This window comes from Muscardinus avellanarius (genome assembly GCF_963383645.1).
Source record: "Muscardinus avellanarius genome assembly, chromosome: 13".
Taxonomy (NCBI): Eukaryota; Metazoa; Chordata; class Mammalia; order Rodentia; family Gliridae; genus Muscardinus; species Muscardinus avellanarius.
Genome location: NC_137799.1, coordinates 80,708,030 through 80,729,370, shown reverse-complemented (window position 1 = coordinate 80,729,370; position 21,341 = coordinate 80,708,030). Strand labels below are relative to the sequence as shown.

The following is a 21,341-nucleotide window of genomic DNA, read 5'->3' as shown; positions in this document are numbered from 1 at the left end:
TTTGCCTTTGTTACAGAAATGCTACAGTCTAGAATTAGCTCTAGCTTTTAAATAGGACCTGGTGCCCCCTAACTCATGGTCAGCATCCACTGTGTCAATTAGTGCCAACTGAGCCCATCAGCTCTGCCCGTGACATTCCCAATGAAAACACTCTTGCGTAAGAGGCCTCGCTCTTAGTCAGGCATAGTGGCATATGCCTGTAATCCCAGTACTTGAGAGGTTGAGAAGGGAGGACTGCAAGGTTCAAACCAGCCCCAGCAACTTAGCAAAGCTCTCAGAAACTTAATTAGACTCTGTTTCGAAATACTTTTTTTAAAAGACAGGAGTATATTTAGGAGACAGAATGCCTTTAGGTTCAATCCCTAGTAACAACAATGAAAGGAGATTTCACCCTTTATATCTGGATTCTGAAGCATCTACTATAAAAAATTAATGGTATTTTTCAAATTACTAATACACATAAATAGAAGAAATGGACTAAACAAAAAGAAGAATCAAGTTAAACATACAGTGAGCCAGTGACATTTTAGTATCAAAAGCAATAACTAGGGTTGGTGGAGCCTACAGTCCCACTAACAGACATTAAGTCATAGTGTCCATTTTCCGGCTCAAGCTCTCTCCCTGACCTCAGAATGGACTGATTTTTCTGTCCATGGGAGAACTTTTGCTGATGCCCCTGTCAATGGGGGACACAGCAACTGCCACATAATCACAGCAAGGAGGGATAAAGTTCCCAAGAAGGTGAAATCTGGGAGTAAATATCAAATTAAAAATAAAAAGTGTGAGTTTGCCATAGATGCCTTCAGACAGAGGGAAGGGGAGAGCATGCTCACCCCAGAGGTTCCTGAGAAATGTCACAATGTGGAAATGATGGTGCCAGCCAGCACTAGTGGACACTGTGAGTTACAGGACACAATGTCTCGCTATTTAAAAGATATGATTCGCCAGGTGTGGTGGCGCACGCTTGTAATCCACGCCTGTAATCCCCGCGCTTGGGAGGCAGAGACAGGAGGATAGAGACCCTGTTTCCAAAAATAAAATAGGTCTGGGAGTGTAGCTCGGAGGTAGAAGGGCTTCCAGGAACCCCAGTACTACCAAAAAAAAAAAAAAAGACATAATTTTAGATTGCAGCATTTCTCAAACAAAGTCAACATTTCACAAAAGCATCACATTTTAATTAAGTAAGCCAAACCTTTCCAAACTTGTTCATCTCTGCATTTTTACCTTTCATATTTCACTCTGTTTTGGAGTTATGCTTATTGACAAAGGAGGTAGGTATTGACAGATGAACTTGTGTTTATTTTTGTCAGATAAAAAAAAACGCCTTTTTTTTTTTTTTAAAGTACTGGAGATTGAACCCAGGGCTTTGAGCATGCCAGGCCAGTGTTCCATCTCTGAGCTATATCCTTGGCCCATCATGTACATGGGGACACATGTGTAGGTTGACAATTTTTACTTAGGTTGAGCTGCAAAAAGTAACTAAAGACGGTGGTAAAAAGTAGCTGAGAAATGAAATGTAATAATAATATAATAGCTAGGAGTCAAGAGACATCAAATGGATATGGATTAAGAATGATATGAAGGCTGGATATGTTGCCACATGCTTAATCCAAGTGACTCAAGAGCTGAGACAGGAATATTACAAGTGCAAGGCCAGTCAGGGCAACTCAGCCAGACCTTGTCTCAAAAAATTGCTTTCAAAAAGGCTGGGGAAGCTGGGCGTGGTGGCGCACTCTTGTAATCCCAGCATTTGGGAGGCTCACCAGAGGATCACGATTAGCAAACAGCCTCAGCTACTTAGTGAGGCCCTTTGTGACTCAGTGAGACCCGGTTTCAAAATAAAGAATTAAAAAACAAAAATAGCCCAGGGGTTGTAGCTCGGAGGTCGAATGTCCCTGAGTTCCATAACCAGACCCGCAAAATAAATAAATAAAATAATTTAATAATTAATAATTAATTAACAATAAATTAATAAAATAAAAATAATAAATTAATAATTTAATAATTAATTAAAATAAAAAGGGCTGGGGATGTATCTTAGTGGTAGAGCACCCAGGATTCAACCCCTAGAACCCTCCAAATAAAAAAGAAGTATGTGAAGGAGATATAACTATCCTATTTGCATGATGACATATACTGAGTAAGGGTGCCATATCTAAACACAAAACTCACATATGTTTTATACACACAGTATAAAGGCGATTTTATAAAATATTTTAAATATTTAATGCATCAGAGTTTCATGAACTCTGATGGGATTTTTCACTTGTGGCATAATTAGCGATCAAGTTGTGGATTTGGGGACATTTTGGATTTGGGGTTAGCATTCTCAACTGCTTTATCCTAGTCCCCGTATTTCTGCCACTGTGGAAAAGTGGGATGCCACCCCAGCAGAATGACCTGCACCTTTGTGGTTCTGCAAGATCTGAGAGCAGGGCCTTGGTTAAAATGATAAGAAGCATTAGGTACAGCAGCTCAGATACACTTTAGAAAGACAAATTCCAAGACTGTTTACAAGGTCATGCTCAGGAGGAGAGCAAAGTGTAAACGTGTTTGCATTTTAGAATCAGTGACACAGTGCTGGGCACTCCAAAAGTCAAGGCTTCCTTAAGCACCAAAAGGTTATAACGGCACTGTGCTAAGTACTTATTGACTTCCTCATTATCTTAATAACACTATGGACTACATATTTTTAAATCTACATTTTATAAATGAGGACTTTGAGACAGAAAGATAATTTGTTTGAAACTACCCAGCTAATAAATAAAGAGTGATAACTTATACAGATTACACTAGCAACCTAACTCAATCCTTTGATTGTATTTGCCTAGAAAACAGGACACGTCAGAGGACCTCACAGGACCCCTGTGCTTCTCCTTCCAGCAGATTCAGTGATGTAGTCACAGAAAGTCACCTTTTGTACAGGTTTATTTCAAGTTAGATAAGAACAGTTCCTCGATATCCACAAAGAATTGGTCCCATGAATTCTCATGGATACCAAAATCTGAAGACGCTCAAGTTTTACATAAAAAAATGACATAGCATTTTCATATAACTTATGTGCATCCTTCACTATACTTTAAGTCATCTCTGAATTAATCATGTCACATAAAACAACATAAGTGTTACATACATAGTTTTAAAGACTGAACTGCTTAAAAATGCTATAAAATGATTTTTTCTGACTTTTTTCAATCTATGGATGGGTCAAATATGAAGATGCAGAATCCACATACATGAAGAGCTGGATGAATAGCCGAAATGTAATTGTAAGTTTCTTTATATATTTTTGTTCTTTATCTTGATTAGCCATGCCTAGACATCAAAGCACTGAAGGTAGGGTTAAAAGTCAGTGACAGGAGCCCGGTGTGGTGGTGCACGCTTGTAATCCCCCTGCTTAGGAGGCTGAGCCAGGAGGATCACACAGGTTTGAAGCCAGCTTCAGCTACTTAGTGAGGCTCTCAGCAACTTAGTCAGATCCTGTTTCCAAATAAAGTATAATATAGGTTTGGAAGTATAGCCCAGAGGTAGAAAAGCCTCTGGGTTCCACCCCCAGTACCACCACACACACACACACACACACACACACACACACACACACACACACAAAAGTCAGTGGTGGGGAACTTGGTAATACTTTGATTTTGGTTTCTTTTTGCCAATTTCCTACAGTGTAAACATGGACCAATCATTTGTCTTCAAAACTGAAGCTTAGCCGGGTGTGGTGGCAGTGCATGCTTGTAATCCCAGTACTTGGGAGGCTGAGACAGGAGGACCATAGGTTTGCAAGGGCCTCAACTATTTTGTTAGGTCCTGCACAACTAAGTGAGACCCTGTTTCAAAATAAGGAAACAAAAACAGGGCTGGGATGTAGCTCAGAGGTAGAATGCCCCTGGGTTAGATCTCTAGTACTGAGGAAAAAAATAAAAAAAGACCTGAAGCTTAATTATGTCTAAGTTTGCTTAAAATTCTAGAATATATAAAGACACAGACACACATTTCCATTGATTGGTAATTGAATGGCAATATTTACAATGACTTGTGTTGACCATCAGCTAATTTCACCTGCTGTTTCATCTATTACTTGTGCTCATATACCTATGGTTCTTCCTTTGTATTTCAAAGCAAATATGAAATAAACAGATCATAAGAAACATGCAAATGTAACTTACTATTTTCTTATCATAGGACTCTCCACTGCTGTAGGTTGTGGCAAGTGTAGAAGAACACTCTTCCAGGTACCAAGGTTTCTTTCCGCTCTCTGCTGTGCTGCTGATGGAGATGGTGTAGATGCTGTTGGTGTAGCCATCGCAAGAGCAGTGGTCTTTGCTCCTTCCACCATTGCCAGATGCCCAGACAAACACAGAACCAAGGCCTCTCCGCCCCTGTTTGGAAACAGAGAGAGCCAAATGATGGTGTGAAAAGACAAGGGTCACAGGCTCTAGATAAAGAGAAGACTGACAATGATGGGGCAAACTTAAATATCTGCGGGACTAGAGTGATGTTATTTTAAAAACAGGATAAATTTAAGCTGCTTTTGGAAGGAGTAAGAGAAGTTGCTTTAGTACAAGAAAAAAAAAAAAACAGTCACAGAAGTACCCAGAGCACCAGTGAATACAATAATAATGGCCAACATTTATGGACTGAGCACAGGCCCATACGTTACATGAACTGGGCTGAGTTCCTTCGACCTTGTAAAATTGGTACAATTTTTGTCTCTATTGTATAAATGAGGAAGTGAGGATTAGAAGCTAAAAGATGTTTTTCTGGTAACATATATGGGAAGGCCAATATTTGAATACAGACAGCCACACCCTAGAGTTGGAATATTATTGTTTAAAACTCCACATTCGCCGGGTGTGGTGGCATACGCTTGTAATCTAAGAGCTTGGGAGGTTGAGACAGGAGGATCGTACAGGTTTGAAGTCAGCCTCAGCCACTTAGTGAGGCTCTCAGAATCTTTGTGAGACTCTGTTTCTAAATAAAATATAATATAGGTCTGGGAGTATAGCCTGGAGGTAGAAAGCCCCTGGGTTCCACCCCTACTACCACCAAAAAAAACCCCAAAAACAAAAAAACCAACCAAACATAAAACTCCACATTTACTATGAAGTGGGTGCTATTATGTCCATCTCGGGAGCATGAGGTATAAAGAGGTTATGCCTTTATATCAAATCCTACTGTCAGTGAGCATCGGAAGCAGGTACCAACTATCCAATTTTTATTTTCCCTATGCATGGTGTGGGCCCTGGATACTGATGCTATCATAATAAAAAAGACTCCAAAATCACTTATGTTTGTGCATCCCTGAGTTAAAAATTAACTAACCATCTTTATTGCAAAACTTCTAGAAACCTTTAATAAGTGAGTGTTGATTACAAAATTTTAAGAATGAGGTACAGTCTAGTGTAATTTCCAAACATATTTGACCATAAGTACCATCTTCGTCCAAATCTGTTTACTTTTATTACAATGTTAGGAGATCGAGTCACTTGGTAGCTTAAAATAAAATAGTTAAAAATACTTTTTTGTCGGGCGTGGTGGCGCACGCTTGTAATCCCCGCGCTTGGGAGGCGGAGACAGGAGGATCGCGCTGGTTCGGAGCCAGCCTCGCTGGCTTAGGAGACCCTGTTTCCAAATAAATATAAAATAGGTCTGGGAGTGTAGCCCGGAGTTAGAAGGGCTTCCAGGAACCCCAGTACCACCAAAAAACAAAACAAAACAAAACAAAAAAAACAAAATACTTTCTTAGGGCCCTGAATAATTAAGGAACAGATTCCAAGTAGAACACAGTTAAATAAAGGAAAGCAACGCTTTTGATCTCTAAGATGATATTTTCATGAGGAAACAGAGAAATAAGGCAAAATAAGGCATGTTTTGATGAAGACCTAGATTCCTGAAAATCTTTCTTCATTTTAAAACCAGAAGGCGCAGTGGACCACATCTAGATGAAATTCACCATTTTCCAGCTGGGAAGTGAGAATCAAAGCCACAGAGCTGGTCATGGCTGAACCTCTCTGTCTTCCTTCACAGCCCTGATTTTCTTGTCACAAGTGGAGAGTAAAACTTTTGAGAAGTTGTCTTGAAAAAGAGTCAAAGAAAAAGAGATGACAAAGAATCTGGGGTGTTCATGATCCACTCTCCCTGACTTTGAATTTTGAAGTAACAGAATATTATGACAAGATTTGACTAATCTGAACATAGATTGCTTTTTGTCCTTCAACTTGGAAACATGCAGTATGATGACATAGGAATGGGAAAAATTCATGCAGAGAGGAGGGATGAAGCTCTGGTTGCTACAGCTGCTAGACAGCTGGCCTGGTTTCCCATAACACTATTCATGAGACCTGGAGAAGGAGGCAAAAATCGCCGAGCCCTCATCAGCTAAGAATCTCAGTGAATGCTTTGTCTGTCTCCAGCGAGAGTTATGTCTCACCTTGGTAGAGGTGGTCAGACTGAGAAATTCCAGTGACTGGTACATCTAGACCTCAGAGACAGAGAACAGAACCACAGAACAAGGAAGACTGTTCCAGTTCATAATCCACGCATTCCTTCTCTATCAGACACTGTGCGGTGGCACCGTCACCTGGACAGGTCGATGGAAGACCGGAGATGGCACAGAAAACCACCTGGCTTAACCAACACACAGCAGATGGCAGATTAAGAACCACAAAATAACAAAAGCACCTATTTTTTAGGTGCCTTTATTATTTTATTTACTATTTACTATGTAAAATTATGTTTATTTTATTTACTATGTAAAATTATAACTACATCTATGTATAAAATTCTAAGAAAAGATCTAAAAGTAACTTGATTTATTTTTGGTGGTACTGGGGGTGGAACCCAGAGTCTTTCTACCTCCGGGCTATACTCCCAGACCCATTTTTATATTTTATTTGGAAACAGGGTCTGACTAAGTTGCTGAGAGCCTCACTAAGTAGCTGAGGCTGGCTTCGAACCCGTGCAATCCTCCTGTCTCAGCCTCCCAACCGCGGGGATTACAAGCGTGCACCACCACGCCCGGCTTGTAACTTGATTTTAAAGGAAAATATTCAAGCTAGTTACAGTAGCACACATTTGTAATCCCAGCATTTGAGAGGCTGAGACAGGAGGATTGCAGTTTGCAGACAGCTTCAGCTACTTAGTGAGGCCTTTTGAAACTCAGTGAGATGCTGTTTTAAAATAAAGAATAAAAAGTAGGACTGGAGCTGGAGCTTGGAGGTAGAATGCCCCTGGGTTCAACCCCCAGAACCATGAAAAAATAAAAAGAAAATATTTAGAAAGTGTTTTTGTATTCATGATATAGTTACAAATTTAGGACAAAAAAACAGAGTATGGTCTTAGTTAAGAAAAAAAGTGTGTGTGTGTGTGTGTGTGTGTGTGTGTGTGTGCGCCTGCGCATGCACATATGAGTATTCATAAAGTTAGACACATAAGAGACAATATAACAGAAATTAATCATGAGTAGTAAGATTAGAAAAGATTTCAATTTTCCATTTTATACCAACCGTCCATGACCAAGTATAGTTTTTTTAATAAACAAATACATAATTCCTCTTTTAAGAGGGAAAATGTATGGTAAACTTTTATATTATGATCAAAAAGAATTTTATTTATAGAAGGTCTACTGTATATTCAAAATGACTAAGGTCAGTATTTTTAGAAACCTGCTATATGCCAAACTGTGCAAACATCACTCTATATAATTCAAGTCTACATGATCATAATTTTACAGATGAGCAAACTGATCCTCAAAAATGCTTGCTAATGCCAAAACCAGATCTAGAAATCAAACTGGAGCCAAGCCTGAGCCTTCACCCTGACAACAGACTTCTTTGGGGCAAAAAGAGAGATAATAGTTATTATCCTGCTTCTAGCCAAATCTTCCATGTCTTAATTGAAGATTGGCATTGGGTTCTGAGAGCAGATCAAGCCAGAGTTCTTTTTAAACCCGGTGGAAAAATTAGAGCTGTTCAAGACATGATGCATGCCTTCTCCTTGGCACCACAGGACAGGGTTCCAACCCAAATGCCCCTGGGAACCCCAAGTCTCGCTGGGCTGCTGCACAAATATACACATTGGTCATTCTCATCTGTCAGTATCCGCAGGCAACTAAGTGGGAATGATGACATTGCTGAGGAGTCCTTTGAAAGGCCACTGAGTTGAGAGGGCCCTGGCTTGACGGGACAGTGGGTTGCTGCAACCCCCAAAATGTCCCTTCCAGACAGAGGCGACATCCTTGTATTAAACAGAAAATTCAAGTGAATTATATTACAACTGTCCCAAAGGACAGTGTGGGGTCACTAACCATCCCCATCCCTGATACCATCCCCAGACCTGATGGGATGGGGAGAGGGCAATTGGGTCTGGAGGCAGAGGGGCTCCCAGGAGTTGGTCATGCAGGGAGGCAGGCAGGTATATACATACTGAGACCCTGACTTTCCTCTCACACCTATTTCTTGCCTGTGTATCCCACAAGCCAAACCTTCCCAGAAGCCAGCACACCTGGCAGGGTTCCAGAGCATGGAGCTTGTGGAGGGGTAGGGAGTAGAGACCTTAAGGTTGAAGGGGAGACATCCAGTACAGTCTTCAGGACTCCTGAAGGCCTGAATGGGGTCACCCCAACTTCAAATGGGGGAGCCCCAAGGCCCAAGGTAACTGTAGTTCTAGATAGGGATTTGAGTGAGATGGTTCAGGTTAAACAAGGTCGTAGGTGGGGAATTACACTAACAGGCCTGGCATCTTTATACAAAGGGGAGGAAACATCAGAGGTCTTTCTCTAGACTCTGTGATCTCACATGAGTCTCAGTGAGAGATGGCTGCAAGTCCAGGAGAGACTCAGCCCCACCAGAACTCAGCGCTGCTGCCACCTTGACCTTGGGCTTTTAGCCTTGAGGATTGTGAGATGATACATTTCTGCTGCTTGACCCACTCAGTCTGTAATATTTTGTTAAGGCAGCTGGTGCTGACTGCTACAATGAAGAAGAGTGCCCTGCCTGCAGGAAGGCAGCAGAATGCAGCCGCTGTGCCTGTTCCAATCCATGAAGTCATTGGACCTGTCTGCCTTTGTGTATGACTTAGAGTGAGAGGCCCTGAAACAAACAGACTGAATTTGTGGGCTGAAAATGTCATAAAGACAGCCTCTAAAGATCTGTGGGGTTAATCCAAAACAATTAGCGATTCACAGATTTATTTACTGCAGATGCACAGGGGGTTTTCATTAGTGTGAAATATTCAGAAACCAAAACATATGTTGTTAAAAGAAATCTGAATATGTCCTCCAAATTCAGAGTAATTTAAGAATTAACGCTAATGCGGGGAGCAGGGAGAAGGGAAGGTGGGTGGAGTATTATAAAGAGAAAAGAATCTTGGGACACATATCCTCAAGTATAAAAAATAATGACGTTTTCTAACTTGCTGAAGTATTATGATTGCAAATGGTTATTTAAATATGACTTTGTAGGGAAAAATTTTCCTTTCAACTTAATTGAGTGCCAAGTTAAAAATTAATAAACTAAAGGCAAAATACATTGTGAAATCCATATAGGATCCATTCAGTCAAATGGTAAATGGTCTTTTTCATTGTGTATCTAAATGTGCATACATTTTCTTATGTATGCCCTACAAAAATCAATTTATTTTACCCCATAAGGATTATTTTTAAAGGATAGAAGGAACCAGATTTTTGTATGGCTCAGGAGGTCAGAAAAAGATACCTTATCCTGGATTATCAATTAAAACATATGCTCCAAGTCAAGTATTGAGAGCTCTACAGTATGTGGAACTAATTTTTTTTTTCTTAAAAATGGAGTGATTATCTTTTTAGTCAATTAAGTCATGTGTGTTGGGTATTTTAGTATTGTTTTTTTTTCCTGTATTTCTTAGCAAGTTTTCTTGGAGAATCATGAATGAAGCAGGGCATGGTAATGCACACCTATAATCCTAATACTTTAGAGGCTGAGATAGGAGGATCGCAGGCCTGAAGTCAATCTTAGCAACTTAAAAAAAAAAAAACAACAACTCTTGGCAACTTCATGAGACCTTGTTTTAAAATACAAAATAAAAAGGGCTGGGAAGCAGGGCATGGTGGCACACACTTGTAATCCCTGCATTTAGGAGGCTGAGACAGGAGGATCTGGGTTCATGGAGAGCCTCAGCTACTACTTAGTGAGGCCCTTTGCAACTCAGTGAGACTCTGTTTCAAAATAAAGAATAAAAAAGTTGGGATGGGGGTATAGCTCGGAGGTAGAATGACCCTGGGTTCCATCCCCAGTACCGAAAATAAATACATAAAAGTCATGCATAAGTGATGAAGATTTCTTGCAATATAAAAAGGAGGAAGAAAGATAATATGCATGAATTCTATGATTAATTAATTTAGAAAAAATGTAGAGCAATACCAGCAAGGTAGATATTATATGGACTTGTACAGATTAGGGAACTGAGGAACACTAAGTAATAGGCCCTGTTATCTTTTTTTTTTTTTTTTTGGTGGTACTGAGGTTCCTGGAAACCCTTCTACCTCTGGGCTATACTCCCAGACATATTTTATATTTTTATTTGGAAACAGGGTCTCTTAAGCCAGCGAGGCTGACTGAACCTGCGCCATCCTCCTGTTTCCGCCTCCCAAACATGGGGATTACAAGTGTGCGCCACCACATCCGGCGCCCTGTTACCTTTTAACTAGAAGATGTTGGAGACAGAGGTAGAGACCTCAAGTCTGATCAGAACCTAGGCATGTATGTGAACATCAACACAAAGAGATGCAAAGCACAACTACAGAATGAGAAACTTTATCTGTGATGTTTCCAAGCACGGCTGGATTAACCTCAGCCCTGTGCTGTTTCTCCCCCTACCTTTTTTGACATTCCTCATCTAGCACGGTTACTCCATCCTATGGGTTGGGTGGCTACCGGGCATTCAGGGATGAGGGACGGAGGTCAGGGAGACACACGGGCACCTGCAGCTAATGACTGAGTAGCTGAGATGCGAACAGAGGCCTGCTTATCTTTAATAAAGCTCAAGGACATTCTGACTTGCGTTTCCAAAATAAATCGCATTCCTTCACAGAGTTGTCATTGGAAGAAATAAATCTGGTCTAGCAATATGTGCAAAGGCAAAAACAAATAAGTAGAAAATAAAATGAAAAGTCACCAAAACCCAAAACCAAACAAATAGGAAAACATTAAAAATTATTTTGGCACACACAACAGAGATTTATTCTAAAATTTTAAAATATACTGCTTCTTTAAGTCATTTTAATGTGTGTGTGTGTGTGTGTGTGTGTGTGTGTGTGTGTGTGTGTGTTACTGGTATTCTACCTCCAGCTACACTCTCAGCCCTATTTTATTTTTATTTTGGAACATGGTCTTTCCAGCTTGATGACTGCCTCACGACTTGCTGAGTCTGTCCTGGAACCTGGTGGTTACGAGCTGGTCTGCTAGGGACAATTCTCCACCAAGAGGTCAATATTTTCAGGCCACCCACAAAATGAGTACATGAGACTCCTGGTTGTTATGATATGTTCTATGTGAGAAGGTTCACTTGCTGTTGCTTCTACTCTCAGAACTTTTCATGACTGTGCTCTCAAAATTTAGAGGCGGAGACAGGAGGATCGTGGTTCGTGGACAGCCTCAGCTACTTAGTGAGGTCCTCTGCAACTCAGTGAGACCCTGTTTCAAAATAAAGAACAACAACAAAAAAAATAGGGTTGAAGGTGTAGCTCGGAGGTAGAATGCCCCTGGGTTCCATCCCCAGTACCACACACACACACAGAAAACAAACTAAAGTAAGTGAAGGAACTAATGTGTATATTTTAAACCCAAACTGTCATTAATCATAGTTTATTTATCTGGTGATTCAGTTCAGTAATTCCTCATTTTCCAGTAAGAGTTCAGGATTGAAAATGCTAAGCAATGGAAGGCAAAAGCTCTACACAGCAACAAACAGCTTTTAGCAGATAGTCAAGATACCAATGAGTATCCTCCACCAACACCTGCTGAGGCTCAGCACATCCCTCAGCCCCAGCTGTGCCCGCGCTGCAGGTCTCAAGCTTAGCCTGCTTCGTGGTACTGGCCTGAAATCCCAGTACTTGGGAGGCTGAGACAGGGGGATGGTAAGTTCACAGCCAGCCTCAGCAATTTAGCAAAGCCCTCTGCAACTTAGTGAGACCTTGTTTCAAAATAATAAATAAAATAGGGCTAGGGGTGAGGCTCAGAGGCAGAGTGCTCCTGGGATACATCTTTGTGCACCTGCTTTAGTGTATCAGTTTCCAAAGTTTTGCCACAATGGCCCTAGTTAGACTCAGAAGAATTATTTTAATATTCACAGACTGACATAAAAATAGAGTCCATGGGAGAGTCTTCATCTTTCTCACCTATGCTTCCTAGCCTGCCAAAGGATGGGGCATGAGAAAGAATGACATACAAATGTAATTGTTTTCTACTTTACCACAGAAAACACGCATAAGAAGTGGAAGGCTCCCATCCGAGTACTGACCAGGCCTGACCCTGCTTAGCTTCCAAGATCAGACGAGATCACTTGTGTTCAGAGACCGGAGGATTGCGGTTCGCAGACAGCCTCAGCTACTTAGTGAGGCCCTCTTTAACTCAGTGAGACTTTCTTTCAAAATAATGAATAAAAAATAGGGCAGGGGATGTAGCTCGGAGGTCGAATGTCCCTGGGTTCCATCTCCAGACCCGCAAAAGAAAAAAAAAATTGCGGGGGGGAGGCTTCTGTGAATAGTAGCCCACTCCTCCTCATGTCTGGATTCCTACATTTTCTCGTGTCATGACTTCACTCCCTTCTCTTCCTCCCATCTCAACCTCTCCCATCCTGTTAGCCCCACACCAGTTACTCTGTATTCTGATTTTCTGTGTTTATGTTTAAGTCACTAAGTCAAGTATGTGAAGTAATTTTTTTATATTCTTTTCAGTTTTCACTGGAAATATTAGATGCAATTATTAGCAATCATATTAATTTTACCATGCATAACTGAAAATCCATCCTACATGCTTCCTGAGTACACCAAATGCAGTCAACTTTTCTTATAAAAGAACAGAGGGTCCAAGCTGGGCGTGGTGGCGCACGCTTGTAATCCCTGTGCTTGGGAGGTGGAGACAGGAGGATCGCACAGGTTCGAAGCCAGCCTTGCTAACTTAAGAGACCCTGTTTCCAAATAAAAATATAAAATAAGTCTGGGAGTGTAGCCTGAAGGTAGAAGGGTTTCCAGGAAGAAGAAGAGGAAGAAGAAGAAGAAGAAGAAGAAGAAGAAGAAGAAGAAGAAGAAGAAGAAGAAGAAGAAGAAGAAGAACAACAACAACAACAACAACAAAAACAACAACAACAACAACAACAACAACAATAACAACAACAACAACAACAGAGGGTCCAGTCATGGTTATGGTCAACTCTTGGTGATGAGTGTGGGAAGCCTTGCCAGTTAAATGACAAATTTTGGATTATTATATGATATTAAGATTTTTAAACTGATAATGGCAAACTGTTAAATGCCATCTGTAATCAACAGTTAGGATCTTTCTGCAATAAATTCTCATGCTATAGTCCATGAACAGGCTGCATGTTGCAATAAATTCAGGGAAACTAAAGGTGGCTCGGACTACTGAATTTTCAAACGTGCCACTTGGCGGTGATGAGTCATGGGATTGAAGGTGCCCATGACCCGATGAGGTTAAGAGTTCAAACAATGCTGGGTGCATTTATCAATGCCAATTTCAATATTGTGTAGAGGCAAAGGGAGGGAGTGTGATGGGATGTGGAGGGGACACACCAAGTGCTGTGTGTTCATGTGCTCCTGACACGGTGTAGCTCATTAGAATGTGTGATTACAATGCACCAATAAAAGTGTACTAAAAAAGAGACAAGTGATGGATTGGGAGAAAACATTTACAAAAACAAAAGATTAATAAAATAACATGAAAATAAAAAAGAATAATAGTGCTGCAAATACAGAACGTCTCCCTCTTAAGTTCCTGATAAATAGCTACTTTTATGTATATTTTTGAGAATAGAAGAAAAAACAGGAGTTGCAGCTGAGGATGTAGTCCAGTGGTGGTGTACATACTTAGCATGTACAAGGTTCTGAGTTTAAACCCCAGAATAACAACAACCACAACAACTACATTAAGTGGCTCACCCACCATATCTGCTAGAATACAAATTCAGAACAGCACCAACTCACTGAAGGCTGAGTAGAATCAATCTTGTTTTCAGAGATGACCTTTCTTCAGAAGGCTGGACACTGAGGGTTTACATATTTTATGCAGTTTCTTACACACTAGCACAAAATTGTACAGCCATGTGACCACTAGCTCTGGACAGAAAATTACAACAGTGTGGATTTCTTTTGCTGTGTTTACCTTTACAGCATAACAAGATTAAGAAAATCTGGAGAAATGGTAGTAGACTATCTATGAAGGAACAAAAACTGGGTGTTTTACTACTGGAAATAAATATGCTTTTGAGCAAAGAATTTGACTTCTATTAGTTTTCAGATACTTTGTACACTTAGGAACTTCACGTAGTAAAACTATGGAGGTGAATAATATACTATGAATATTATCTAATACTGGACACATAAATGCTTCATTCAGCGAACCTTTAAATTTCTACAAATAGAGCAAGTGTGATGGTATGTCTATAATCTAAGTACTTGGGAGTATACCCCAGCAATTTTCATTTTTTGTCGTGAAACAGGGTCTCACTAGGTTTCTGAGGCTGGCCTAGACCCTGCGATCCTCCTGTCTCAGCTTCCCAAGTCCTGGGATTACAGGAGTGCCAACACTCCCAGCTGACACAGGAAGATTGCAGGTTTGAGGTCAACTTTAGCAACTTAGTAAGACCTTGTTTCAGAATTAAAAAATGGGCTAGGGTTGTAGTTAGAGTTAGAATGCCTCTGCATTTAATCCTCCGTATAAAAAATATTCTTTTATGCAAACAGGAATTGAAGTTGGCAGACACAGCTCAGAGGCAGGGCTGAGATCAGATTGCACTAAATCCCGTGTCATCTACCAATAGATATCCTGAATGTTCTTATTAATACTTAACACTATGGTTTAAGAAAATGCAGTTTAACAATCGCAAAATAAAAAACACAAAAAAATTTTTTTTGGTGTACTGAGGATTGAGTCCAGGAGCATTCTATCTCTTGGCCACAGCCCCAGTTCTTTTAATTTTTTTTTTTTTATTTTGAAATAGGGTTTCACTAGGTTGCTGCAGCTGGCCTAGAACCTGTGACCCTCCTGTCTCAGACTCCCAAACACTGGAATTACAGGTGTGCACCAACACTGCCAGGTGAGAAAATTTAAAAAATCAAAACAAAATTCTCCTCCCTCATCTCTTCTGCCAAACCAAGAATTCCCAAATAATTATCTGTTCTTAACATTTTAATCTATGGCCCATTCCTACTGTCCAAACATCTGTTTATTTGTTTTTTATTTTGTTTTGTTTTGCTAAGACCTTTTCTTCTTCCTTTGACTCATAGAAATATCAGCAAGTGTTGTGGCTCAGATCTTAAATATCCCCCAAAAGTTCAGGTGTTAAAGGCCTGTTCCCCAAACTGCCAGTGTTCAGAGGTGGGACCAATGGGAAATGACTGGGCCATGGGGCTCTGAGCTCATCAGCAGATGTGTCTATTTATGGATTCATGGCTTACTGAATTTGGAGGGATAGACTTTGTTAAAAAAAAAAAAGCAAGCTCTTTCTTTGCTTCTTGGCCACCATAAAGCAAGCATCTTCGCTCTACTACACACTCCCCTCCGTGATGGCTGCCTCACTGTGGTCCAAAGTGATGGGGCCAAGCCACCATGGGCTGAAATCCCCTGAACCACAAGCTAAAGTGAACATTTCCTCTTTTTAAGTTGTGTTTTGCTGGAATTTTGTTACAGCAATGGAAAGCTGACAAACACAAGGCTCAAGTAATCTCAAAAAGCTAGAAAAAAATTTTGAATGTTTTTATTTTACCATAAAAAATAATGTTTGAAAAGATAGAAATATTTAGCCTGATTTAAACACTGTACAATATATATATGTGCCAAAAAATCACATGGAATTCCATTGACATATATATTTTAGATATTTTATGGATCAATTAAAATTTAATTTAAATTTAAAAACTCAGATTATTATTTGCTTCTAGTCACACACAGAAGTAACTGTCTCCTAAGCTTGGAACCATGTGCAAGCTTCTTTCCCATGGTGGGGGTACTATTAGCTGTGATTGGAAGGAGACTTGTGTAGCAGAGGGTTCTTAATTCATTCCAAATAGCTATAAATGTACATGTGTATGTCACATACTTTCTAAAATAATCACAATCAATAACTAAGAGCAACAACACAGCTGTTCTGGTATTTCTTCCATTCCAGCATTTCCAGTTTTTGGAGAAGAAAACCCTTCTCATACCTGCCAAAAGTTTCTACATGTTGATCATCCTACAGCAAAGGCAAAACCAGACTTCCAGAATAGGTTTATAAAACTGAGGACTTTTTCATTCTTTTTTTTTTTTTTTCAGTATTGGAGCTTGAACCCAGGGACACTTTACCACTGAGCTACATTCCCCAACTCTTTTTATTTTCTGTTTTGAGATAAGGTCTTGCTAAGGTGCCTCAGACTCTTGATTCTTCTGCCTCAGCCTCCCAGTAGGTGTGATTGAAGATGTTTGCCATTAAGCCCAACTAGGAGATTTCCACAATTAAGTACCAATTCTGATCTTTCTCAGAAATATACTGCCAACTTTTAAATGTATATTGAGGAAAGAAAATTTAAAAATTCCTTTCACTGAGAATAAAAATATTTATAATCAACAGGGGGATGAAAAAATTTTGCTAAAAATACCTGGAAAGGAAGATAGATGGAGAGTCCAGAAATAATGAAAAGCTTGTACTCTTCTCTAAGTTAGCTCTAGTTATAGGAGTCTCACTCCAGCTCACTGCTGAAGGAGTAAGCAAGCTGCCCCTCTCCGGGCCCCATGGGCTTGAATGACATCACAGGCCTCTGCTGCGTGAAGCAATAACCTTGACCTTACATGGAATAATTCATAATATTTCTGAAATAAAGAAAACTAGCCTTTTACATTTTCTGCCCATAAACACATCCTGTCTTAAAGTAAATTATGCTTTTGGAAACATTATAATCAATTGGTGTTGTGTGTGTGTGTGTGTGTGTGTGTGTGTGTGTGTTTCTTTTCTTTTTTAAATAAAATTCTGTGGCAAGTACTTTAAGTCCTTCACAATGCATCCAATATTGTCCTTCCTTTGAAGGGAAGCACTTTGTACATAAGATCTCAGTCTTCACAATGGCTCCATAACACAAGCAGCATCACGCCTTCTCTCAGGGATGTAAGAACTATTTATTAACTTGTCTCCAGTCACAGAACTGGAGAGTGACCACGGTGAGCCGCTCCCTATCATCCCAGCCCTCCCCGACGTTCGAAGAGAAAGAACTTGTGAAGAACTCGTGAAGTGCGGGATGTACCAAATCAGTTGCCTGGATGGGAAGTTCTCTGGAAATTCAGAGAAGAAAGCTCTATGCCATGGCAGTCACTGCCATGACTGCTAACCAGCTGAACATGTGCAGGAGGCCCAGATGAGCCTCTCGACAGAGGCCTGCATCGTGGGGTGCAGCAAGCACAGGCTTTGGATAGGCAGCCCTGAGTCTGAGCCAGCCATGCATCCTAACAGTTATGTTTCCTAACTTTGCCAAGGCACAGTCCACGCATCTATAAACTGGGCATGCTTGTGAGACTCAACTGAAAGCGCTCAGCTGGTCATCTGAGTTACAGTGGTCAGAACAGTGGCCTGAAGAATTGTTTGCCTGTATTCATCAAACGTGTGCTGAAGAATGCAGGAACAGGATAAGTGGGCTACACTCATCTGCTGCAGAAGTCACAAACATTTTCAAACCATTTGGTATGATCAGCTCCGTCCATTTTATCCTTGTTTATTACTCAGTGGCTTTTCTTTCCTGATGACTGCCATGTTATATGAAAGAAAACTGATGTCTGTTCTCACCATCAGCTTTCTAAAATCGACGTTTAGAATCACAGAAACTCTGAATTGATGTAAACCTTAACTTGACCTAACCCAATCCCTGTGTGCTTTTGCGCCTTCTTTTAACAGTGACAATCAGGGTGCAGTAGAACAACTTGTGGGGAGTCCACAGTCTCCCCCTTCCACCACTAGTCATCACTAGCTAAGCCATCAATCACTATAAACAGAGCCAAACCAACCAAAGGAAAAGAGGACTGTTATCAATTGATAGCTGTTGAGTCCAGGAGTAAAATAATCCAACTAAGGGATTTGCAAAAGTTAATTTAATTACTCACAGAGGTACTGATGAATCCCTAGCACTGAAAGCAAGGTGGCAGTAAATGTTTGAAATCTGCACCTTCACAAGGCTGGAACAGCACTGTTCTACTCCCTAGGAAAATGTGTTGTTCTACTCCCTATAAAGAATGCACTGGAGTTCACATGAACATAGTAATCTAAACTTGATACTTGGGTCTTGGATAACTTTGAGACAATTTTAGAACATAACACTGCATGCATATTTGTGAAAGACACACATTTCTTTGTGTCCCAAATGAATAACATCATATTGGGTACTCAGCCAGTCATTTCTTAATTTTGTTAGAGTTCTAAATATAGAGTTCCACCAAGATATAGTTAAATTTTGAAGGATGACTTTAAATTTTGGGGGGGTGGGTCTGGGAATGGAACCCAGGGGCATTCGACCTCCAAGTTACACCCCTGCACTATTTTTTATTCTTTATTTTGAAACTGGGTCTCACTGAGTTGCAGAGGGCCTCACTAAGTAGCTGAGGCTGTCCGCGAACTGCGATCCTCTGGTCTCAGCCTCCCAGGTGCTGGGATTACAAGCGTGGGCTACCACACCCAGCTGAAGGATGACTTTTAAGATAAATCCCAGTTAAAGTAAATTCTCATTAAGTGGAACCAATTTTAAATAAGGTCCCTTGTCTACCTCTGTCTACCCATTTATCACTCTCAAGTTTTACAACATTCACCAACTAACCTAACAACAATCTGTCATTTATTACAATGCAAACTGGTGAAAATCCTATACAACTATGTACATATTAGATAAAATATATAGCCCTCCCAGGTGGAATCAGCTAATTTTATTATAATTATTATTCCTGCTTTTATTATGCAAACTCACTTTATCTCTACCCTCCTACTAAACATGCCTTTAATTAAAGAATGGAAAAGTGTGTGTGTGTGTGTGTGTGTGTGTGTGTGTGTGTGTGTGTGTAAGAGACAATATTTGATTGTGGAACAATGTTATGCATTCAACAAGTATTTCAAATACCCAATCAATTCTAAAGTCAGTTGAGTTGAAAAAAAAACTGATCCTGGGATAAGAAAATAGTCACTAGGGCCATATGAGAGAGTCAGCTGATAGACACACCCAATAGATGCCCATGAGTATCGTGCTTTCCATTGGACCTCCAATACTCTAGTGTGAGGATGGGATGCGGTTCTTGTTTCTGACAGAGATAAGGGCCAATGATTCTCATTTCACTGACTCTTCTTACCTAGGCTTGGCTCTGTTCTGTTTGAATTCCTCGAAATGCTTTAATTGATATTTTCAAAGCCCCCATAAACCTCAAAAGAAAAATGACCTGGTCTTGAAAGTACGGAATTAAGTGGTAGATAAGATGATGTAGAAAGCTATAAGCTATGTTCCTAAAATATATACAATGAGCTATATGTAATTTCTTTGGGGGTAGGAAAAAGAAAAGACTAAGGTAAATGCCAAACCAGTGTTTAGCATATAGGGGATGGTTTAAGAACTGTTTCTTGAGTAAAATAATAAGAATAGAATTGGTAATGATAATAATATATGTTTTTCTGATTGTGAAAAAGATTCAACTTCAAGTTTTTTGCTCTTTTTCTAAAGAATGTTATTAAACATGCCTGTCAGGAAATTGTGAAATGTCATCAGTGTCTTAGACACCTGCTGATGGATATCAATTACATCAAGTCTTATTAAAGTTTAATAATCCAAATGGGACAAAAAAAGATGATTCCAAAACAAATATTGTGTACTATGGTAAAATGTATTATTGTGCACGGTTTACTCTGGCCTCTTTTACCATATTCTGTAGATGAAAGGACACTGGGAGTTTGAGTGAATCTTATTTAAGAACATTTATTCATCATTATATAGTGAACTCTCTCTCAACTTCTCTTGCCATCGAGCAAAGTGTCTCGTATATAACCACCCACTAAGTGTCTCTGGATCTAATCACAATAGATGAATGAGTAAAGAGTCTATCAAGGAAAGAGTCAGCATCTGAGCCTCTTACACTGACACCAAACCTGGAGTCACCTATATCTGAGATATGGTCAGTTTGCTTAATTATTTTATGAAATCATTTTCCTATTTAGGACTGACAGGTAAGATGAAGTCAAGAATGTTCCCCGAGGAACACTTTGGCAAGGAGCCAGGCCACCGCCCCACAATCACAAATGGAACCACGTCAACATGGAGGAAAGGAACTTTTAAACTGTCCTTTTAAAAGATGACAAGTACACCGGGCGTGGTGGCGCACGCTTGTAATCCCCACTTGGGAGGCGGAGACAGGAGGATCACCGCAGGTTGGAAGCCAGCCTCTCTGGCTTAAGAGACCCTGTTTCCAAATACATAAAAAAAGGTCTGGGAGTGTAGCCCGGAGGTAGAAGGGCTTCCAGGAACCCCAGTACCGCACAAAAAATTATATTTTGAGACCTCTGGCAAAATTCTAAGAGACTCTTTGTGCCCTGGTAAAAAAACCTAGAAGATTCCTTGTCAGTCATAGGGAATGGTGATAAATTTTAAGGGGAAAAAGGCAAGGTCTGCATATAAAAATACTCTTGCACTATTCATGTGGAATTGAAAGCGAGTTTTAGCTGTGAGAGATGTTCATTCTAATTGTGAAGATGAGAGATCAGATTCCACAGACTTAGGAAATCGTACAGCAAGACTTAGATGACTGGGATGAGAACAGGAAAACATCACACAGTTTAGGAAGAAAGACCAGGCGAATGTTGATGCCCTTGACAAGTAAAGAAAGACATAAATAAATATTGGTCGAAATTGACTTAACCACTAAAATTCTGTTCAGTTCTAATGTTCTGACTCTAAAGGTCTAATGAGCTTAGTTGAATTTTCATAAAGTCATCCCACAGAATCAAAGGTGGAATTCAATTTAAAAGCAATTCCAAAAAGTCACATAAAGAAAAGCTTCTATGTGAATGAGCCAAAGAATCCTGACTATCTCTTTATTGCAGGACTTCTCAGAGCTTCTTTTTCATATCCA

The 21,341-nt window shown here is 40.1% G+C and overlaps 1 protein-coding gene across 2 annotated transcripts in view; it reads right to left on the bottom strand.

The window, feature by feature from the left end:
- PCSK5 (proprotein convertase subtilisin/kexin type 5) overlaps positions 1-21,341 on the bottom strand; it is a gene marked incomplete at both ends in the record, with an annotated part of 434,445 nt that overhangs the window by 232,899 nt on the left and 180,205 nt on the right. For both annotated transcript variants that reach the window (XM_080709117.1, XM_080709118.1), the window contains one exon: positions 4,173-4,385. In XM_080709117.1, the coding sequence (XP_080565243.1) occupies positions 4,173-4,385 (213 nt within the window). The remainder of the gene's footprint in view (positions 1-4,172; positions 4,386-21,341) is intronic.